We start from the raw sequence: 17,899 nt of genomic DNA on the forward strand, positions 1-17,899 counted from the left end.
CCTTTCAAGGTTGCCGCGTTACAAGGTTGTCACTCCTACAGCTCGAAAGCGCAGGAACAAAAGTTTCAGGCTGTTCATGCCCATCCCAAAAATGTGTCCAGAGCATATTCATTAATTTGTGTTACTAAATGGGTATAACCTCAGAGTGACTTCTTTGGAGACGGGTTCTCCAGCCCTCTGGGCTCCCAGCACACCCGGGCACCATTACCCAGGCCCCGCAGTGTCAGCAGCTCGGCTCTTCCCCGCTCCCCTGCGTAGCCCAAGCCCCGCACAAGGAGCCTCCTTGACCTTGACCCCATCCCCACGCCGGCTCGGGGGGCCACCGTGGCCATCTGACAGACATGGAGTGCCCGGGCAGGCCGAGGGGCCTGGCGGGTGGCGGGGCAGGCCGAGGGGCCCGGCCGTCCCGCCATGTCTCCTCACAGCTGGGGAGCAGAAACACGCAGAGCTGCCCCACAAGGGCCACGGCTGCCCACCCGCGTGCGGGGGCCAGATCCACCCCAGAGAAACGGAGCTGTGACAGTGGCTTTCCTGTAAAAAACGGGGCGTCAAGTCGAACCCTTCACCCGCCAGCGGCAGGGCGGGGATCCTGAGGGCGGCAGCGTCGGGGGTCGCTTCCTCCGGGGCGAAGCCGGGCCCCGGTCCCGCGGGCCGCCATGTCCCGCCGTGGGGCAGGGCGGCGGGGGGTGGCTGCGGGCGGAGGAGGGGCCGCCGCCTCTTTAAACTTTGCCGGCGAGGGCCGCTCCCGCCCCGGGCACCGGGGTCTCCTCAGCGGCCGGCGGGGACGCGCCGCCCCCCATACACACTCTCCACAGCGGCTCTACTCAACTTGGGCCCGGCCGGGCGGCCGCTCCGCCCCGGCAGCACCATGGCAGGCAGCGGGGCGGCGGGCTCCGGCCGCTGGTATGTCGCTGCGCCGCCGGCCCGCGGCGGGCTGTGAGTGGTGTCCGTTCCCCCCCTCCCTTCTCCGCCCTCGCGGCGGGGGGGTGTCGCGGCCGCCCGGTCCGGCAGCGCCGCCGCCTTCCCGCCTTCTTCTTCCCGCCTCCCGCCCGCCATGGCCGCCCGCGGAGCTGAGCGGCGCGGCAGTGCCGGGGTCTCGCCGCTGCCTGCCAGCGCCCCGTGAGGGGGGACAAGCGGGGCGGCGTGTCCCTGCGCTCAGTCCTGCCCCCCCACACCCACACACCCCCCCACCGCCACCGCCACCTCCTCCCCGGAGCGGAGATGTGCGAGACCCACGCGGGGGGAGTCGCCTCCTAGACCGGCAGCCAGGATGGTGCACCTGCAGCCCCTGCCCCTCGTCGTGGTCCAGGGCGTCCTCCAGCTCGTAAGTCTCCCTCCCCGCTGCCCCCTGCCCCCCTGCCGCAAGACTTCGAGGGGGACCCTCGCCCTTCCCGCCGGGGAGGGCGGCGCGGGCGCGGTCTCCTCTGGGGGCGAAGACAGGGCACCCCACCGGCGGGCAGCCTCCCACCGCCCGGCGCCTATTTTTATTTCTTGTTTTGTTTGGGGTTTTCAAAGCGTGTCTTGCGCTTTTCCGCGCGTTTGCCGCTCGGCGGGCTTGTTGGGGATCGAGGGGGCCGGGGTGCGCCGGGGGCCGGGTACCGCGGGCCGGCGGGTGCCGAGCACCACCCGACACTGGCCGCTCCCGAAAAGTTTTCCGCTGTCCTCAAGTGCCTCTTCCCGTGCGCTCGACATAGCGGGTTGCGGAGGTAGAGTCCCCCGCGCTTTGAAAGCTCCCTCCTCACTTTCGCCCTGCTGCAGCGCACGCGAGGGGGTTTCTTAAATTTTTTTTTTTTTTTTGCTCTGAACTGTCGCACCCGCCTGTGTGATGCTACGTTTCCCCTTTGCGTGCAGTGGGGGAATTCGGGGGCTGACGCGGTGACAAGGTGAAATGCGGGCTTCGAAACTCAAAAGCTGTGCAGGGGAGGGAGGCAAAGCGGGTGCGCGGCTGGAGGCAGGTACGCGAAGAGCACAACTTCTGCCTAAACCAGCAAATCGCCTCGTTTTGGGGCCACTGATGGTAGAAAACAAACGGTCTTAATGTTCGTGTTAATATGGCGGGAGAGGTTAAAAAGAGAAAAAAAAAATGTATTTGCATAAAAGTTCGGCAATCTGCACTTTAACAAGGATCGTTAAAATGTTATTTCGAAATTATTTGGGGGGGGGGGGGGGAAGTTTTCTTTTTACTCCCCTAATTACCTCTGATTCGTGCTGCAAAAGTTATGCCTCTCTTCCCCAGCTGCCTTGTATCCGAAAGTTTGCACTGTAGTCAATAGGGAGTGTGTAATAAACCTTGAAGGGATTAAACACCCTCCTTAAGAACTGGAGTCTAATATTACAGCGTGAGTTGATTGATTAGTTTTTGAGGAAGCTTATGTCAAATTCTAATCCGGTTTTGGATTGTGCTTGTCGTGTAATGTTTTTTGCTCCAGCACTTTATCATAGCAATGAAGTAGCGAGCTGCAGTCCTGCGATAAGGCACACATTTCTTTCACACTACTATCCTTTTGGACAAGAAAAGGCTGTTTACATTCTTCACATTCTTGCAGCCCAGTTTGCAGCTAAACAACGCGCAGGGGTGAGAGATGGGAAAGGAAAGCAGTAAATGGATTACGAAGTTGCTGAGCAGAAAGGAACTAAATAAAACCGTTCCTTCCTCACACCTCCAACCTCTCTCACTCGCTCACACCCTCCTTTTTGTTTTTTGGTTGTTTTTTTTCTTGAAACAGGTATCAAAGGGATTGATTGAAACTTGTATCAACAGGGATCGGGTTTGTTACACAATGTTTTATGGATGATGCTGAGAAGTTGCTTGCTGTGGTTTTACACGCCTTGAGTGAAGGCTGACTGAAGAAGCAAAGTTGCTGTCTTGAATGAAACAAAAATCATGCATAGTCAATGCAGGTTTTCAGGTGGATGTGGCACTCAGCTCACCCAGGAGTATTCATTTTTTCTGCATTCTTTATATACAAACCAGCAAAGTTTTGGAGTCAGTTTTATAGCTTATATAAATTAGTTTAAAAAATAAATTAAAACAAAATGAAAATGTGAGAGATTTTTGAGACATTTTAGGTATACCTTTCAATGTTAATCTATTACTGAAAAGTTCTGTAAATACATTTTGGCATACTATTACCAGAACATCTGGTTAACATCTGGTTAAAGGTACAGCTTATTATAAATCGAGTTGAGAAATATTTGATACCAGTGGTAATGCGTTGAATACAAGTCTCTGTGGTACTCTTTGTTCTCTGGCCAGTATTTGGAGGGACTGGTGGCTTCCTGGAATGTAATTAGTGGTTTCAGCAGGCAGGCATTGGTGGTACTAATTCTTCACTTTTTTTTTTTTTTAACCAAAGATCAACGTGGTTAATATGAATACAACACTAAAGGCTCACCATTTCAGCCAAGAAAGAAAAAAAATATGTATTTCAGTGTTGCAATCAGCAGCGTTCTATTAGCCCAGAAATACTACCATTAAACCCTTCCTGATGGTTCAATCTTAATTTTTTATGAAATCAGAGATGTTAGAATGCAAAATATTTTGACACTGTATTTTAGTGAAGGCAGAAGTACTTTATTAGATTTAACTTCAAATACTTGCTTGGTTTTCAAATACCAAAGCGTGGTATCTACTTACCCACTTCTTAAAGATGCATGAATGTAGGATAAAAACTGTGTAAAACTTTACAAATTTGAGGAGATGCTAAGGATTATGGCAGGCAATTTCACTGAATTTCTGAAAGCAGTGTTAGCTAGGTGACTGATCATATGCTGTATTTAATATTGTTCAATCAGAAGTTCATGTTTAGCACTTCTGTAATAGAGTGTGGATATATTTTTGTAGCATGTTCCTGGATTATTATTTTGATTAATAGATAGTGTACCAGTATACATGCAGAATGTGCACATATATATTTCTTAAACTACTTTGCATATTTGGGTATACTAAACAGTAAGAAAGCCTGCTGTTGAGTCAGGTTAAGGTGCTAACTTGCTTCTGTATAAATGCATTCATTTTAAGTCCGCTTTACCTTATATTGTCAATATAGATCAAAACAATATTTGCAATGCACAGTCAGTACAGGTCTGGGCTATTATTGATAAGAAGACCAAAAATAGTTGTATTGTATTATCATTAGTAGGTACTCTTGCTTTACTATTATTTTTCAGAAGGCTTTTTCAACTGTCACATAATTGCTGAATGCCCTGTTAGTTATCCCTTTATAAATAAAGGTGTTCTACATGTTAGAAATTGAAAAGACTGAAGTATTAGGATTATATGGTTTATAATATGCCTACTAGTATTTTGTTAAGTTATCTTTAAATGCTTTAAATGGAAAGGGGCTTCTGCTACTTCCCTGGGAATATTACTTATCATTTAAAAAAAAAAAAAAAGCTGTCAGTATGCAGTATTTTCTTTTCATGTTATTAATTTGCACCTTTACAATGTCATGTTTCATAACATTGTTCAAAATAGCTTATATTGGGTCTTCAAAATGTATGACATTTCCCCCTTTAAGAAATAAAGAGGAAAAAAAGATAAAGGCTGTATATAGGTTTTGAATCAAGAAGCAGAGTTTGCTTTAGCTATAGATAGGTAGTATAACCACTACTTTCCCTTTGTCTTGGCAAGGTATAAACACTCACAGACAGGACCCGTCATTCTGTAGGGTAATCGGGCACCTTAACTATTTGTTTAATTTTGCATCTTTGCAGTCTGAAATTAAGAAAGGATTGCAGCAGCATTTCCTAGTGCCTATAGCTAAAGTTGCATCAGCATTCCTATCTAGAAACTCTCTTCTAATATTATCATTAGGCAGAGTTGTCACCTTGTTAGAAACCTAGGAATCAATTAGTTTACAAACCCTTAAAAGCAATTCATTTTTTCACAGTAGTGTTTGTATAGATGAGAAATAATTAGGAAAAAAGAATAAGTATGTTATTATTTGAAGATCTTTTTTCTCCACCAAGACTGAAGTATAACATTTGAGTGAAATGAGTGAAATTAAATGACAGATTGTTTGTCTTGGACTTTTCAAGGGCTGAAATTTTTAACTATAATGGAAAAACAATTTGTCAGACAATGAAGCCAAAATTTTTACAGATTCTTTTTTTTTTTTTAAAAACAGAATTTAAGGTTCTTAGCAAGTTTTCAGCTCAAGTTGCTATAGTACAAGATATTGCTTCATAAGCAGAAATAGCTCGAAAACTGACATAAAGCTGTATTTCCACTTAAAATATGTATACCACGTGAGGCATAGACACACAGAGGTATGTTCCTCCTGGCTACTTCTATTTTGTCTCTGTAGCCTTGCAAACGTGGTCTGTGTAACATGCCCTTGTAGCGAGAATCAGAAATAGGCACCATGCAAAACTCAACTGTTTCAGAAAGGTAAATGCTTCCCTCCGGTCATCTTGAATTGCACAGATGAAATTCCATCCCTCTTAATTTCAGGGAGATCTTTCTCATGAAATATACTGGGCCCAACATTTCATTTGGTTTATTTTGGTCTTTTTCTCAATGCTGTAGGCATTGTAAGCCTGCATCTCATTCTTGTGTAATAAAGTAATATAAGTAACCCAAGGAATGCAGGCAGTTTGGAGTTGAAGACAAATACTGGTTTCAGCAGTTTGAGAATTTATTATCCTGAATGAGGAGTTATGTCTTAAGGTGGATGGGGCTAGGTTTAGTTTACGTAGGAGGTTAACATGCAACACTAAACTCAACTTGTCCTTACATCACATCTTTTGATGTAGTTCTGTGGAACTGGTGACTGATATTTTGCAGTTTATGTGTAGGTTGACTGGGGTACAAAAAGGTTATAGATGCTGTGTAAAATCTGCACAGCAAGTCTGTTTGACTGCTGTCCAGCAGACCACAAGATACCCCAGGCTTCCCTAGCACAGGGCACGTAAAATCCAAGTCTCAATCTTTCCATCTGTAACATGGAAAGTATTTCTCTGCCATCGTAAAGTACTTGGAGAGCTACATGTCAGAGATGTGCTGTAAGTACTTCTCCTTACCAGTAGCACAGTGTAACTGACAGGGAGGTGAATTGGAAGGATCAGTGGAGCCCAAACACTAAACTGGGGTGCACTGATCAGTCCCACCTTTCAGTTTTGCTTCCTGAGCCTTGGTTTCTGCAAGAAGGGAACTCAAATGTGGGGGTCAAAAGCGAGCAGCAGAAACCACTCGCTGGTCTGGGTGTTCAGGGCATCAGAGAAGTGCAGCTTTGCTCTAGGTGCACCAAATTCCTCCTGTACTCTCAAAAATTTCACCATTTATCAACACTTCAGAAACAAAAATGTACGAGGAGAAGCAAGAGCTGCTTGGCATGGCAGGGCATGGGAAATGAGCACTGGGCAGCAATGGTCACTGGGGTGCCAGCGATTCATAGTCTGTGGGTGAGGTGTTAACCTGTATTTGGCTCAAGTATTGAATGAGACATGGTAATTCTTGGGCACTTCTGGTAAACAGCTGCAATAAGATCGTTAGTCTATGTGGAATGGTTTTAAAACAAAAGCTGTAATTCCATAGGTGTGGGTGGCATCTTCCTCAGAAACAGAGGAGCTGTTCAGGTGCTCAGGGAGGACTGTTCTTTCAGTCTTGCACACGTACTTGTCAATGCGTTGAAACCAAATACAGCAAGGAAAAAGGAAGAATTTTTTGCCTTTATCACAAAATTGCTGTGATAAGTCATTATTTAAAACATGTACTTCACAGGAAGGACAGTGCATCTGTCTTCTAGTCCTGATTTTTGCCCACCTCTTTAACTCACCACTTTGCTATACCCATTATAAAGCAAAAATAGTAGCCTTGAAATTTTTACTAGATCAGATCTTGCAGAACTGGATCAAACCTAGCAGAACTGGAAAAGAGGAAAGTGAAAGTTCCCATTCACACAACTATTACAAATTAATCCTGTACTTGTTTTTCAAACATCCAAAGGCAGCTTTGGCCTTTCACTTCAAATCTTAAACATCGTATGTTTCCCCAACCCCATTCATTGATCCCATTCTGTTTTCATTCTCTGAATTTCCCACCATGTTTGTACCTGTGGTTTATGTAGTTTGTTTAGGTAGTTAAAGAGTCAGTCAGTTAAAGGAAATAATAGGTGGACCTGCTAGGTAGATTCTGCTTCCAGCAGAACCTCACTACTGTTAAGTAAGTCCATGAGAGTCATGTTTTCCCCTCCTAGAGTCCCCTCGCCCCAATTTAGCACTTTTCACACTTGCAGGTTTTCTCTGATACTCTATCCATATTCATCCCATTTATCAGTCGTTTCCTTGTGGCTCATGCTTCAGAAACTATTACTGTACTGTTGTAGCACTGAAAATGTGCTAGCATCTGTGCAGAGTCATGCAACACGGTCGTGCCTGCACGTCAAGTCACGCACTTGGGATACACCCTGCATTAAATGAACTGATGGAAAAGCCTCAACATAAGGCTGCAGCCCAGGAGCCTGCACCTCATGGCAGGACTCCTCACAGCACAGAGCATGGGCTGGAGCCTCGATATTCACCTGCTCCCAGGCTCCACATAACAGGCACTTGGGATGCTGGGAAAGCTATGGGCCCTGTGCAGAAATATGGGAGTTGTCAGCACTCTGCCAGGGGAGCAAGAGATGGGACAGGGAGCAGGTAGATGAGTTTCTGGATGAATCGCACAAAACCTGTGAGGTTTGCAGGTCAGAACTTGGAAAATGAAGTTAATTCCTTTCCTATAGGGAATCTCCCTGTGGGCTGGTGTTGTGTGTCATCTGTGAGCTCAGTCAGAGTTAATAAAGGGGTTATTTCAGGATTGGAAGGACAAGGAAACAAATTAAGAGTGGAGAGGAAATAAAGGGCTATGAAGATGGGTCCACAGTTAAGACTAAGTAGTTTTGTCCTTGCAGCAGAGATTTCGATGATGGTACGATGCTCTGCTCTCCCTGGAATGGCAGTACTTACTGTAAATACAGAATTTGAATGACTTGACTGTAATTTAAGATAGAATTAAAGAGCTGTAGTTCCTTAGGTAGGTTTTCTCTTTGTTCCAAACGATTGGTAGTAATAGAAGCTATTATTAGCAGGGAAACAAAAAAGGAAAGAATAGGGAGAAATAAAAAATAAAACTAAGAATCTAATGTCTCTGAAATCAGTTTTCATGTGCATTGGGACCAATTATGGTTATTGTGTCATTACAGTGCAGAGTTGAGGGTACTTTGAATGCCCTAATTCTGCTTTTCCAGATCCAGCATGTTTGGTTTATGTTTATTATCAGTTGAGAATTTCCTGACTTTATAGTACTTGTTTTTGGTGATAACCAGGTATTTCTATTACCATGAATCACCAGTATAAACACAACCTTAATTTCATCTTGCTGTACCCATTACCTAGGAAAATAAAACACTCTGCATAGAAGCACTTCTGTATTTGTGCTGTTACTATGTAGATTTGAAGGGCTTTTATGGTTCTGATGAAGAAGGATCTGGCTGTGCTTGAGGCTGACCTGAAGAAAAAAAAGTACAGGGACTTGGCTGAGGCAGTAAGAAGTGAATATAAGAGAAAGGAAGATGATGGAAATGAAACAGCCCTGTGGGCAGGTGGAGTGAGCCTGAGCAGGAGGAGAGGGGCAGACGGACTGACAGTAACAAGGAATATTCCCGCAGTAACACAAAGTTCTGCATGTGAGAGGCCATGGCGGGTCCTTTCTGCTGTTATTCTTCCCACTAGAGAGAATTTGGAAGTGAGATTTTTCCAACCAGCCCTTCCGTAGGGGAAAGCAAAGAAGGAAGATTTGAGCTCTGACTTACCCCATCTCTATGATTGTAGAAGGGCAAGAATCTGGCAATGGCCATGAGCAGTTCTGGGTGCTGTTGCTGTTTTCACCCTGTGAACGGGTATGCAGATCCACAAAGCTCAGCACCCCAGGAGGGTAAAATATGGGACCTTGATGATTTTATTTTTTTGTGGGTTTTTTTCCCCCCACCACCTCTAAGGCTGCCTGGCTCTTTTCTCCTTGCAAGCACCTGCTGATTGCTTCTGTTATTTCATTCCACGTGTTTGGAAAGTTGGAACTGCTGTTCCCCATGGGGCTTAGAGGATCTCATGGCCAGTGATTTGTTCTCCAGCCTTCAGCTGTAGTGTCTTCCTCCACCACAGACAGCCTTAAGCATACAAGCACATTCCTAAGTTGAATTTTCTCCTTACTCCAAACAGTTGGGTGGTTCTTAGAAGAAACCTTCAGAGATTGTGGTACAGGAAGCTTTATAGTACTCTGTAGGTGGACTTTGTGGTACTTTATAGTCAAGATGTGTTACATGTGCACCATCATTATTTTAGGAAACCCAAGGAACAAAGGCTGGCTCGATGTAACAGAACAGAGCCTCAAGGCATGTTTCTCAACTTCACTTCCAGTAGACAAGAATAATATTCTTCATAGCTGACCCTCTCCTTCACTGGCATGCCTCTATACAAAGACAGAGGCAAGGATGAACTCTGTCAGAGGAGAAGCTGGCTTCTGAGATATGTTTGCATCCATGGTGAATGGTCAGATGTTGATTAATGTGCCTTATTGCTTAGGATATTAACCCATTACTTTTTAGGTGGCACTGCACACATTTTTCAAGTTGAATATTAGTGCTGTACTACATGTTTTCCTCAGATAAAATTCTAATGTATCTACATTTTTAATGCAATAACACAGTAGTTTGGTATTTTTTGTCTCCAAAAGACAAGAAAATGTATAATTTAGAGTATGTATTTAAAGTACAATAAGCTATATATGGGTTTGAGTAATCGGAGCCATGTCTTTGAGGAAATTCAGGGTTTGTACTAAAGAGAATATGTGAGTGACAAAGAAATAGCTTTATCCTTACCCTTAAATGACACTCTGAGGACGAAAACATAAAATATCAAAACCCCCCCTGAATATTTTGACAATATATTTTTATATAATTTCGGGACAATATGTAATTATAATGTATTTATTTCATATGCTACAGGGCAGAGGTTGCATTATGAGGCCATGGTCTACATGAGCTCATGGAAACTCCATTGTACTCCTTGGTTCATGGGGTTCAACCCAACTCCAGTCTGGAAGTCGGATATGGTAGCACAAGTCAGTGCCACTAAATCTTGCTGAGAGACCAGATTGGCAAGGTTTAAACCTAAATATGTCTAAACAGCCTTCAGATTTAAACGAAGATTTAAATGCAGGAGAATCAGTTGTACAACTGCTGGTTGTAGGCCATGTAGATGTATGTTCCCATGTGTCAGGAAGTTAGTCTTGCATGTGAGAAACTAAACTCCTATATAACAGATTTTAATGTTTAATTTGGGGATATTTACAAAAATCCTCCTCTTGTATTTTAATCTGTTATGGATTCTTAAGAAATGCTTTTAGTATGGAGCCTCCTTGGTTTAAAAGCAAATAAAAATCTCTCTAAGATATTCAGAAACAATAAAAAAATAGAAAGTCAGGAGACAACATGTGAAATAACTTAAAGACGAAACTTCAATCTTCAAACTTTTTTTTTTCCTAAGATTAAAGCACTTAGCTGCTGAATCTGATCTTAATTGTCCAGCAATAGGGACATTTTCTGAGTGACATAATGTGCAGCAAGGGAGGAATGAAGCCCAGTCCTTCAGTTTTTTGAGCAGAGTGTGCCAGAGCGAAGGCTAAAGCCTGTGTTGTTTTCCACTCATTAAACTAACAAAATGCTAATCAGCTTTGTGGAAAGATTCATCGCAGATAATGTTACTTCTGTCACTGTGACACCACTGAAGAGTTACTGGATGTGTTAGCCTGGACCACTTTAAATTAGATGATTGAAACATATGTGACAATTGCTTGCTAAATTGCACCTCACTTTCTTTTAAAACAGATTAAATTTGTCCATTGGTTAATTTCAAGTCTGTCACCATTCAAGGCAAGGAAAAGACTGATGTTAAACTGCTTATCGGGTCGGGACAAATCCTGTGATACAGCTGCAGTTGTATGCCAGACTGCTTCATCCCACTGCTGAACTGCTGTATAGTTTGCAGTCATGAAATTACTCTTCCAGTACTGGAAACATCCATTTTTGAGTTAATTTTGAGTCAAAGTGCAGGATCTTCTGTGCTGAATGACAAATCCATCCATCTTCTTCACGTTCCCCTGTTTTGGGTCTGCTCTCTGCTGTAAGGAAGTCTCTGGCCCTCCAGGGAGCTTTTCTGAGCTGCACTGTGCTGTGAGCTGCCTGCTTTGACACCACTTTTTCTCCCTCCCTCCCTGCTCTACCCTCCTAAAGTTTTTCCCAGGCAGAGGATGCTCATTTCCTCTGGGAAAAGCAGCAGATTCCTCACTTTCCTATTCCTCCTGGAGATGCCCACCTGATCCAAAGTACAGAGTCAGGAGCAGGTAGAAAGACTATCTTCCTTTCTCCTGCCCAGCTTTTTTCTTGCTTTTTTTTTCCTCTTTAAAGCAAAATGTACTGTATCCGTGTGGGAAACAAATTAAATAAAGCCACCTTTCCAGGATCTCTTAGTGGTCATTAGTTCACCTCTTGCTGACAGCTGTCTGTCCCAACGCTGGTAGCGGATCAATCCAAAGGCTTTATCAGCTTTGAGTCCTAGGTTGTATAATGTACTTCTGGAGTGTTTCAATATAAAATTGTCCTTTTTTAACTCGGTTGTTACAAGGCAAAATCTGAGTGGATATCCACTATTAAAGCAAAAGACTGGAACATGATGTGGGGGCTGTCATACTTTTTTTTTTTTTAAGAAACAGGTTTTACAGAACTGCAGATGCCATAGACACTGCACTATTTCTCTATAAAGCATATTTTTTCCTTCTGACACCCTCTCCCTCTCAGGGTCTTGCTGTGGCAGGGAGCTCTGGTGTGTAAAATTTAGATCAAGATCTAGAGATACAACAAACTGCATTTCTACCATATTAGCGTTCTAGGGGCGCAGAAGGTTTTTTGTTTCTTTACATTTTCTCTCCTTCCCCCTAGAACCCGAAATCCCAGATTTTTTCTTCTCCAGCAGTTCTGATGAAATCATGACTGATGTTTTTCCTCAAAGTTCTTAAAAACTGGGAGAGCCATTCTCATCCATCTCTCTTTGAGCCTCTTATTGTTTTTCTTACTAAAACTCAGTGCCAGCACCTAACTGAAGCTAGCTTAAAATAATACCAAGGTAGTTGAGTGTCTGACAGGAGAATAAATTCATTTTTGAGTTAGGACCTATTTGATTTAAAATAAATGAAGTGCCTCTAAATGTAAGAATGAAAAAACATGACATACCTCATACTCAGATCCATTTTATGGTATTCACACCATAATCCTTTTATTCAGATATGCATGACCTATGTATTATCAGCAATGGGCAGCCTAACGCTGCTGTGACTAGGGAATTTAAACTCTACATTTTATTTAACAAAACCTTTTTGTGGATATTGAATGGGATCTGTTACTCTGCTTGCTTAGACTGAAGGTTCAGTGTTGCTGTTCTTAATATTTAATGTTGAACAATGGGGGAAGGAATGAATTTAAAGTAGCTAACTTTGTATTTATGACTAAGAATACCATTCTGCAGAATCTGACTTCTGGTGAGTTTGCAATATTCTTTCAGTAAAGAGTACAGTTATATTTTTGGTGGAATAACAAGATTAATATGGTGAAAAATACAAATATAATAGGTATTGTATCTTTCTTGAGTTTTGATGGATTGGATTGTCTTGTCCAGTTCAGATCAACTACTAGATTTATTTTTAATCAATGTCAGTAAAGCTGGTAACTGTGAAGGAGATTCAACTTTATGTTCTGTTTAGATATTAAAACTGTAGTCCCGATAACACAAACCAATAGTCACTTAACTGATGTGTCCCATACCAATGCTATTAATATCCTTCTGTGCATTCAGGGAATATTGAGATAAACTGGTCTGTGAGTGCCCTATGTCCCAATTTCTGTCTCACCCACTACAGTTATTTAATAGAAATCGAATTATCTTTGAGATCACCAGCTCTGTCAGCTCTGATTGAAGTGCACAGAATGGTCAAACAGTTATTTGAGTGGGACTGACACACAGCTGACAGGCAACAGCATCAGAGGAAGCTTGATTTTCTTGGCGAATGGGCTAAAATAATATTTGAAACAGAAATTAGTCTGAATGCCAAAACACACTTGCATCCCAATCAGAAGTTCACCAGGACTTCCTGGGGTGGTCACATGTCAGGGTTTTGGTTGTTATTGTATAGACACATAGAGGCTACAAAAGACATTTTGATCTTTCCTTGACTTAACAAAAACAATGGACTACTGTATAATTCATTTGGTTCAGGCTCCTCTTCAAAACACTCAACTGGAAAAGAAGTAGTAATCAATTTTAGTGGGGCAAGAAAGTCTACATAAATAAAGGTGTTTGGTTTTTTTCCTCATTTCTTCAGATTGAGAATAACATGTTAACTAAATGTGGTCAGGCATTTTTCTACATTTCTGGAAAATTCAAAGTCATTAAAAGATAGTAGAGACGTGACCTATATCAGAGTTTTGAATTAAACACCTGCAGTTTGCATATGGTGCCCGAGAATGAGATTCAGCAAGCTCCCCACACAGAAGGAAGGACAATACCTAGCAAGGTCCTGAGAAGAAAGGATCAGTAGCTTAAAATGTATCCCCTTTTAGAAACTTCAGAGCTTTCCTCTGGGTTGCAAGGATGCCTTCCTTCACTCAGACTAGCAGACTTTTTAAGGGAAGCTGGTTAGCCTAAGGTACAACAGCTTTTAATGAATGAAGAGGTGATAATATCTCCATTCTCTCTGTGCAAATACGTCAGGACTTATCCCCTAATTAGGGTAGCAGAAGGGAAAGTGAGCCTGCATCTCAAGACAGTATCGTATTATCAAGGTAGACAGTGCTCTACAGGAGGGTGCTCAGTCCCTGCCCTCAAAGGGACTGAAAGCTGCTTAGATCTACCTTTTGGAGGAAGAGAGAGAATAAGTACAACTCTTTTTTTTTTTTTGTGGGAGGTGGGATATGTATGTTCAAATTCAGTGAGAGCAGGAAAGTAACTTCCTTCTCACACCTACCAGAAGAGGTACTTGATCCTCCAAGGAGACACTGGATTAAAAAAACTAAAACCTAAACTAAACTAAAAAGTGGTGGAGCCATCACTGCAAGCATTTTTTTTCCTCTTTCTCTGACCTTTGTCAAAGGTGTGTGAAAACCACATCCTAGATTGGATCCTTCAACAGAAATCGATGAAGGAAAGCCCAGACTTGTATCCAGAGAGAGCCCATACGTGGATTAGGAGCTCAGGTGCTTGGCGAGGCATGCTCGAAAAGAAACTAAAGGGAATTTGCGTTCTTAAAACATAAGGACTACTTGGGCCATGTGTTTTACAGTGTGGTTTTAGAGGTTGTAGATTTAGGATCTAGGTATTTGTTATGAACCTGTGGAAAAACTGTACTTGCTGTCTCTTGAGTTCTTCATGCTCTTTTATTGCTTCATTTAGCAGATGGATACCAGGAAAAGCTACCCAATATCTTCCTGTGATGTGGGATTGCTCATACTGAATGCTTCCTAGTATTATTCCTTAGGTTTTTTTTAGACAGTCCCATGATAATCCCTAGGAAGTTTCACAGCTGATGTTATCACATTGTTTAGTAAGTTTTTCCTAATACTATACACACAGTTTTCCTAATTCCTTCCTGTTATGCTTAGCTACCTTCTTTTCTATCACTCTTGAGACACTCTGCTCTAGGCTGCATTATTTGTCTGTTCCTGGGGACCTTTTCCTCAAAGAGCTACAATGTTAGCATTGTGAGTCACAGCAAGTTTTACCTGTTTTTTCATCTTTTTCTACTGATCATGCGTGTTTGGAGTAACTTGCGTCCTTTTTTTTCTTTCCTCTTTCCTGTTGATTTTCACCAAACATCGTGATGGAAAGATATCCGCAGTACTAACCCAACTTGTTAGGGTTAAAAGATACCATCTAAGCATAGAGGACTCTTGGAGAATTTGGCAATTTTGCAGATGAAGAAAATGGACTAGATTCAGGAGGAAGATATTATATTCTGAATAATTCTCTTGGAATAATTTTTCTACTTTAAACTGCAATGCTTTCACTACCATTTTTTTTTTTTTTACCCACCTCTGGGCATGCTACCTAGGCAGTTTGGGTTTTTTCTGGACATCAGCAGTGAGCCCATGAGGATATGTGTATATTCTGAAAATGTGAACTATGTAACTGTATTAGCACTATGCGCAAATTAATAAGCACAACACCAAAAGGTAGAATAAGCACAATTACAAGGTTTTGATCAACCCAGAGCTCAGGGAGAACATTCTTGTATCTAGCCAGAAACATTACCAATCTCCCTGACATATTACTGCCATTGCAAGTTCTTCAGGGGTGCCTTCTGCTTTGTGTACAGGGCTCAGCACACATCGGTGCTCTGAGTAAATACAGTAGTGGCTGAAAAGAAAAATAACAGCAGGAATTACACATAAACAGATTGTATACCTAAATATTTTTCTTGGTCTTTAATTTCTGATTAAAGAAATATCCCATGAATTCCCGAGGGACACATTTCTTTGCAAGCAGTGACAACCTTTGTAGCTGTCAGTGTGTAAGAAAAACTTCTGTTGAAAGATGCTATTAAAAAAATCACATATTCTGTTGATACAAACCTGATACTGCTTCACATTTCCTATTCCTGAAAGAAATACGTTTGGAGTACTCTGTAAAATAGTCCTTTTACTTGGAACCACCACCTGTTTCTCATACAAGTCATCATCTTTCATAGATAAACTTTCCATTAAGAGCTAGACAAGGTGCTAGTTTTTCTTGCAGTAGTCAGAAATAAGAACAATAAATGTGTGGGAGAAATTCATCAATTCGGTTAGAAACATCAAGGTACGTGCCTATCTGAAATATAGACAAATCGGTTCAGAGAAGGCTCCAAGTATAGAATTATTGACTCTGGAGGATTAGATACAGAATAACCTTCCTGGGCTGTGCTTTGTCAATATTAAGTAGTGTTTGCAAGGTGAGTAGTTGAACAGTCTTATTCCCCTCAGCAAAAATTTAATAGCAGATGCATCATAGCTTTCCCTAAAAATGCTTTCCTTTTATAAATTACACTGCTGTAAAAGTATATTAATGTTCTATGCATTTACTAATGTTCTGTAAGACAGTATAAATAAGAACAACTGATTGATGTAAACCATAAAAGTACGTAAATGTATCTCTTCTTCCGATCTGGTTGTTCATTTTCTGGTTGTGGTCCCAATTCTAGGACCAACTGGTTGAGCCCTCCATATGGTGTGTCACAATCCTGGAAGCGATGGGGTCTGCCATACTACATCCATGTGGAGGAGATCACAATGAATCTTTTTTTATCTTTGTAAATATAAATACAATTCTCAGAAATTAACTTTTGAGAAATTCTTCTTTCACATAGTGCTAACTGTATGTCTGCACTGGGATATTTTTGAGTCTATCAGGCAAAAAAAAAATATTTTGTTTTCTTCAAAATGCTTTTGAGCCATGTATTCAAGAAGTGAACTGTCTTCCAGGCAACTCAAATAGGAAGCAGTCCATGTCTAGCTATATCACCAAGCAAGGAAGAACATCTCCTCCCATGACACATTCAGTATATATATGCAAGACGATGTCCTAGGAAGTTAGCAGATGAAAGTTGTCTAAGTCTCACACAATACAAATATGACTTTTGTTTCAAGGAATGCGTGCATTTGAAACAAGGAAAAAGAATTGCTAAATTCATTTATATGCTGCCATTCAAAGCCTATAATTGAGATAATCAAATCTGAGTCATCATGTTTAAAAAATAAAGCTGCTAGGATTTTTTTTTTTTTAATGGATCATATCCGGTGTCTTGGCACAAGCACTTCTCTGATGAAGGAAAGACAGCATACTGGAAGAGTGGGAGGAAGGCAGCAGCAGTACGTTTTCTGGTAGCCATGCTTGCTTAACTTGGTGGAGGAAGTCCACCCTCCCAGCGATATTGCACTGCTGGCATAAATATGGCCTTGAGGAGTAAAAGCACACTACCGAAACTGAGAGGAAGAAGCAGACTGAAATACTCGTGCCCATCAGTGTCTATTGAACTGAAAGTTGCATTTTCATTAATATGGAAATTCTATGTGTTTAATAACACCCTTCCTTTGGATTCTTCAAACCCAACAGCAACAACTTTCAACAATGTATTTTGAAAATAACTTTATAATGAAATTTGAAGCAAACAAGATTGTTTAAATCATCTTTGGGAAAATTAGTTTTCAGGGGTTTTATTTTGTTTATAATGTGTTTTCTACCAAACTACATCAAAACTTTTTCGGTAATGATAGTGATTGTGAAAATTTAAGCCTATAAAATCCCTCTGTGGATTCATTCTATAGTCTTACAGAAGAATGGGACCTCCAGTTAGAGTACAACTTATTAGCCACTACCTTCTGAGCCTGAGTCCAGCTGCTTTTTCACCCAAACTGTAGCCCACTCATCAAGGCAGTAACATCCCAACTTGGAGACAGAGATGGTTAGAAGGCTGTGTCAAAAACCTTGATAAAATAGATGATGTTCCTCTGCTCTCTCCTCATCCACAGACCTAGTGTTTTGATAAATATTTGGCAATTAGTTTTGTCAAGCATGGTAAATTTAGTAAATCCATGGTAAATTGATGCTGGTTATTCCAGTCATCTTCCCCTTCATCTGCCCAGATAGGATTTTAGAAAGGACTTACTCTATGATTTCCCCAGGGACTGAAGTGAGTCTGAGGAGCTGGTAATCTCCCAGATTTTTTTTAGCCTTTTTTGAAAATGGTCACTACAGTTGACTACAGCTGGGTTTTTCCTGGTCATCAGGGACCTCCCCCAGTCTCCAAAGCCTTTCAAACTTGATAGCGAACAGC

The 17,899-nt window shown here is 42.0% G+C and overlaps 1 protein-coding gene across 1 annotated transcript in view; it reads left to right on the plus strand.

The window, feature by feature from the left end:
* Positions 1 to 864: 864 nt before the first annotated feature.
* NXPH2 (neurexophilin 2) overlaps positions 865 to 17,899 on the plus strand; it is a 41,007-nt gene continuing 23,972 nt past the window's right edge. Inside the window, exon 1 of the mRNA XM_074828547.1 lies at positions 865 to 1,324. Coding sequence (XP_074684648.1) covers positions 1,271 to 1,324 — 54 coding nt within the window. The 5' untranslated portion in view covers positions 865 to 1,270. The remainder of the gene's footprint in view (positions 1,325 to 17,899) is intronic.

This window comes from Strix aluco, chromosome 6 (assembly GCF_031877795.1).
Source record: "Strix aluco isolate bStrAlu1 chromosome 6, bStrAlu1.hap1, whole genome shotgun sequence".
NCBI lineage: Eukaryota > Metazoa > Chordata > Aves > Strigiformes > Strigidae > Strix > Strix aluco.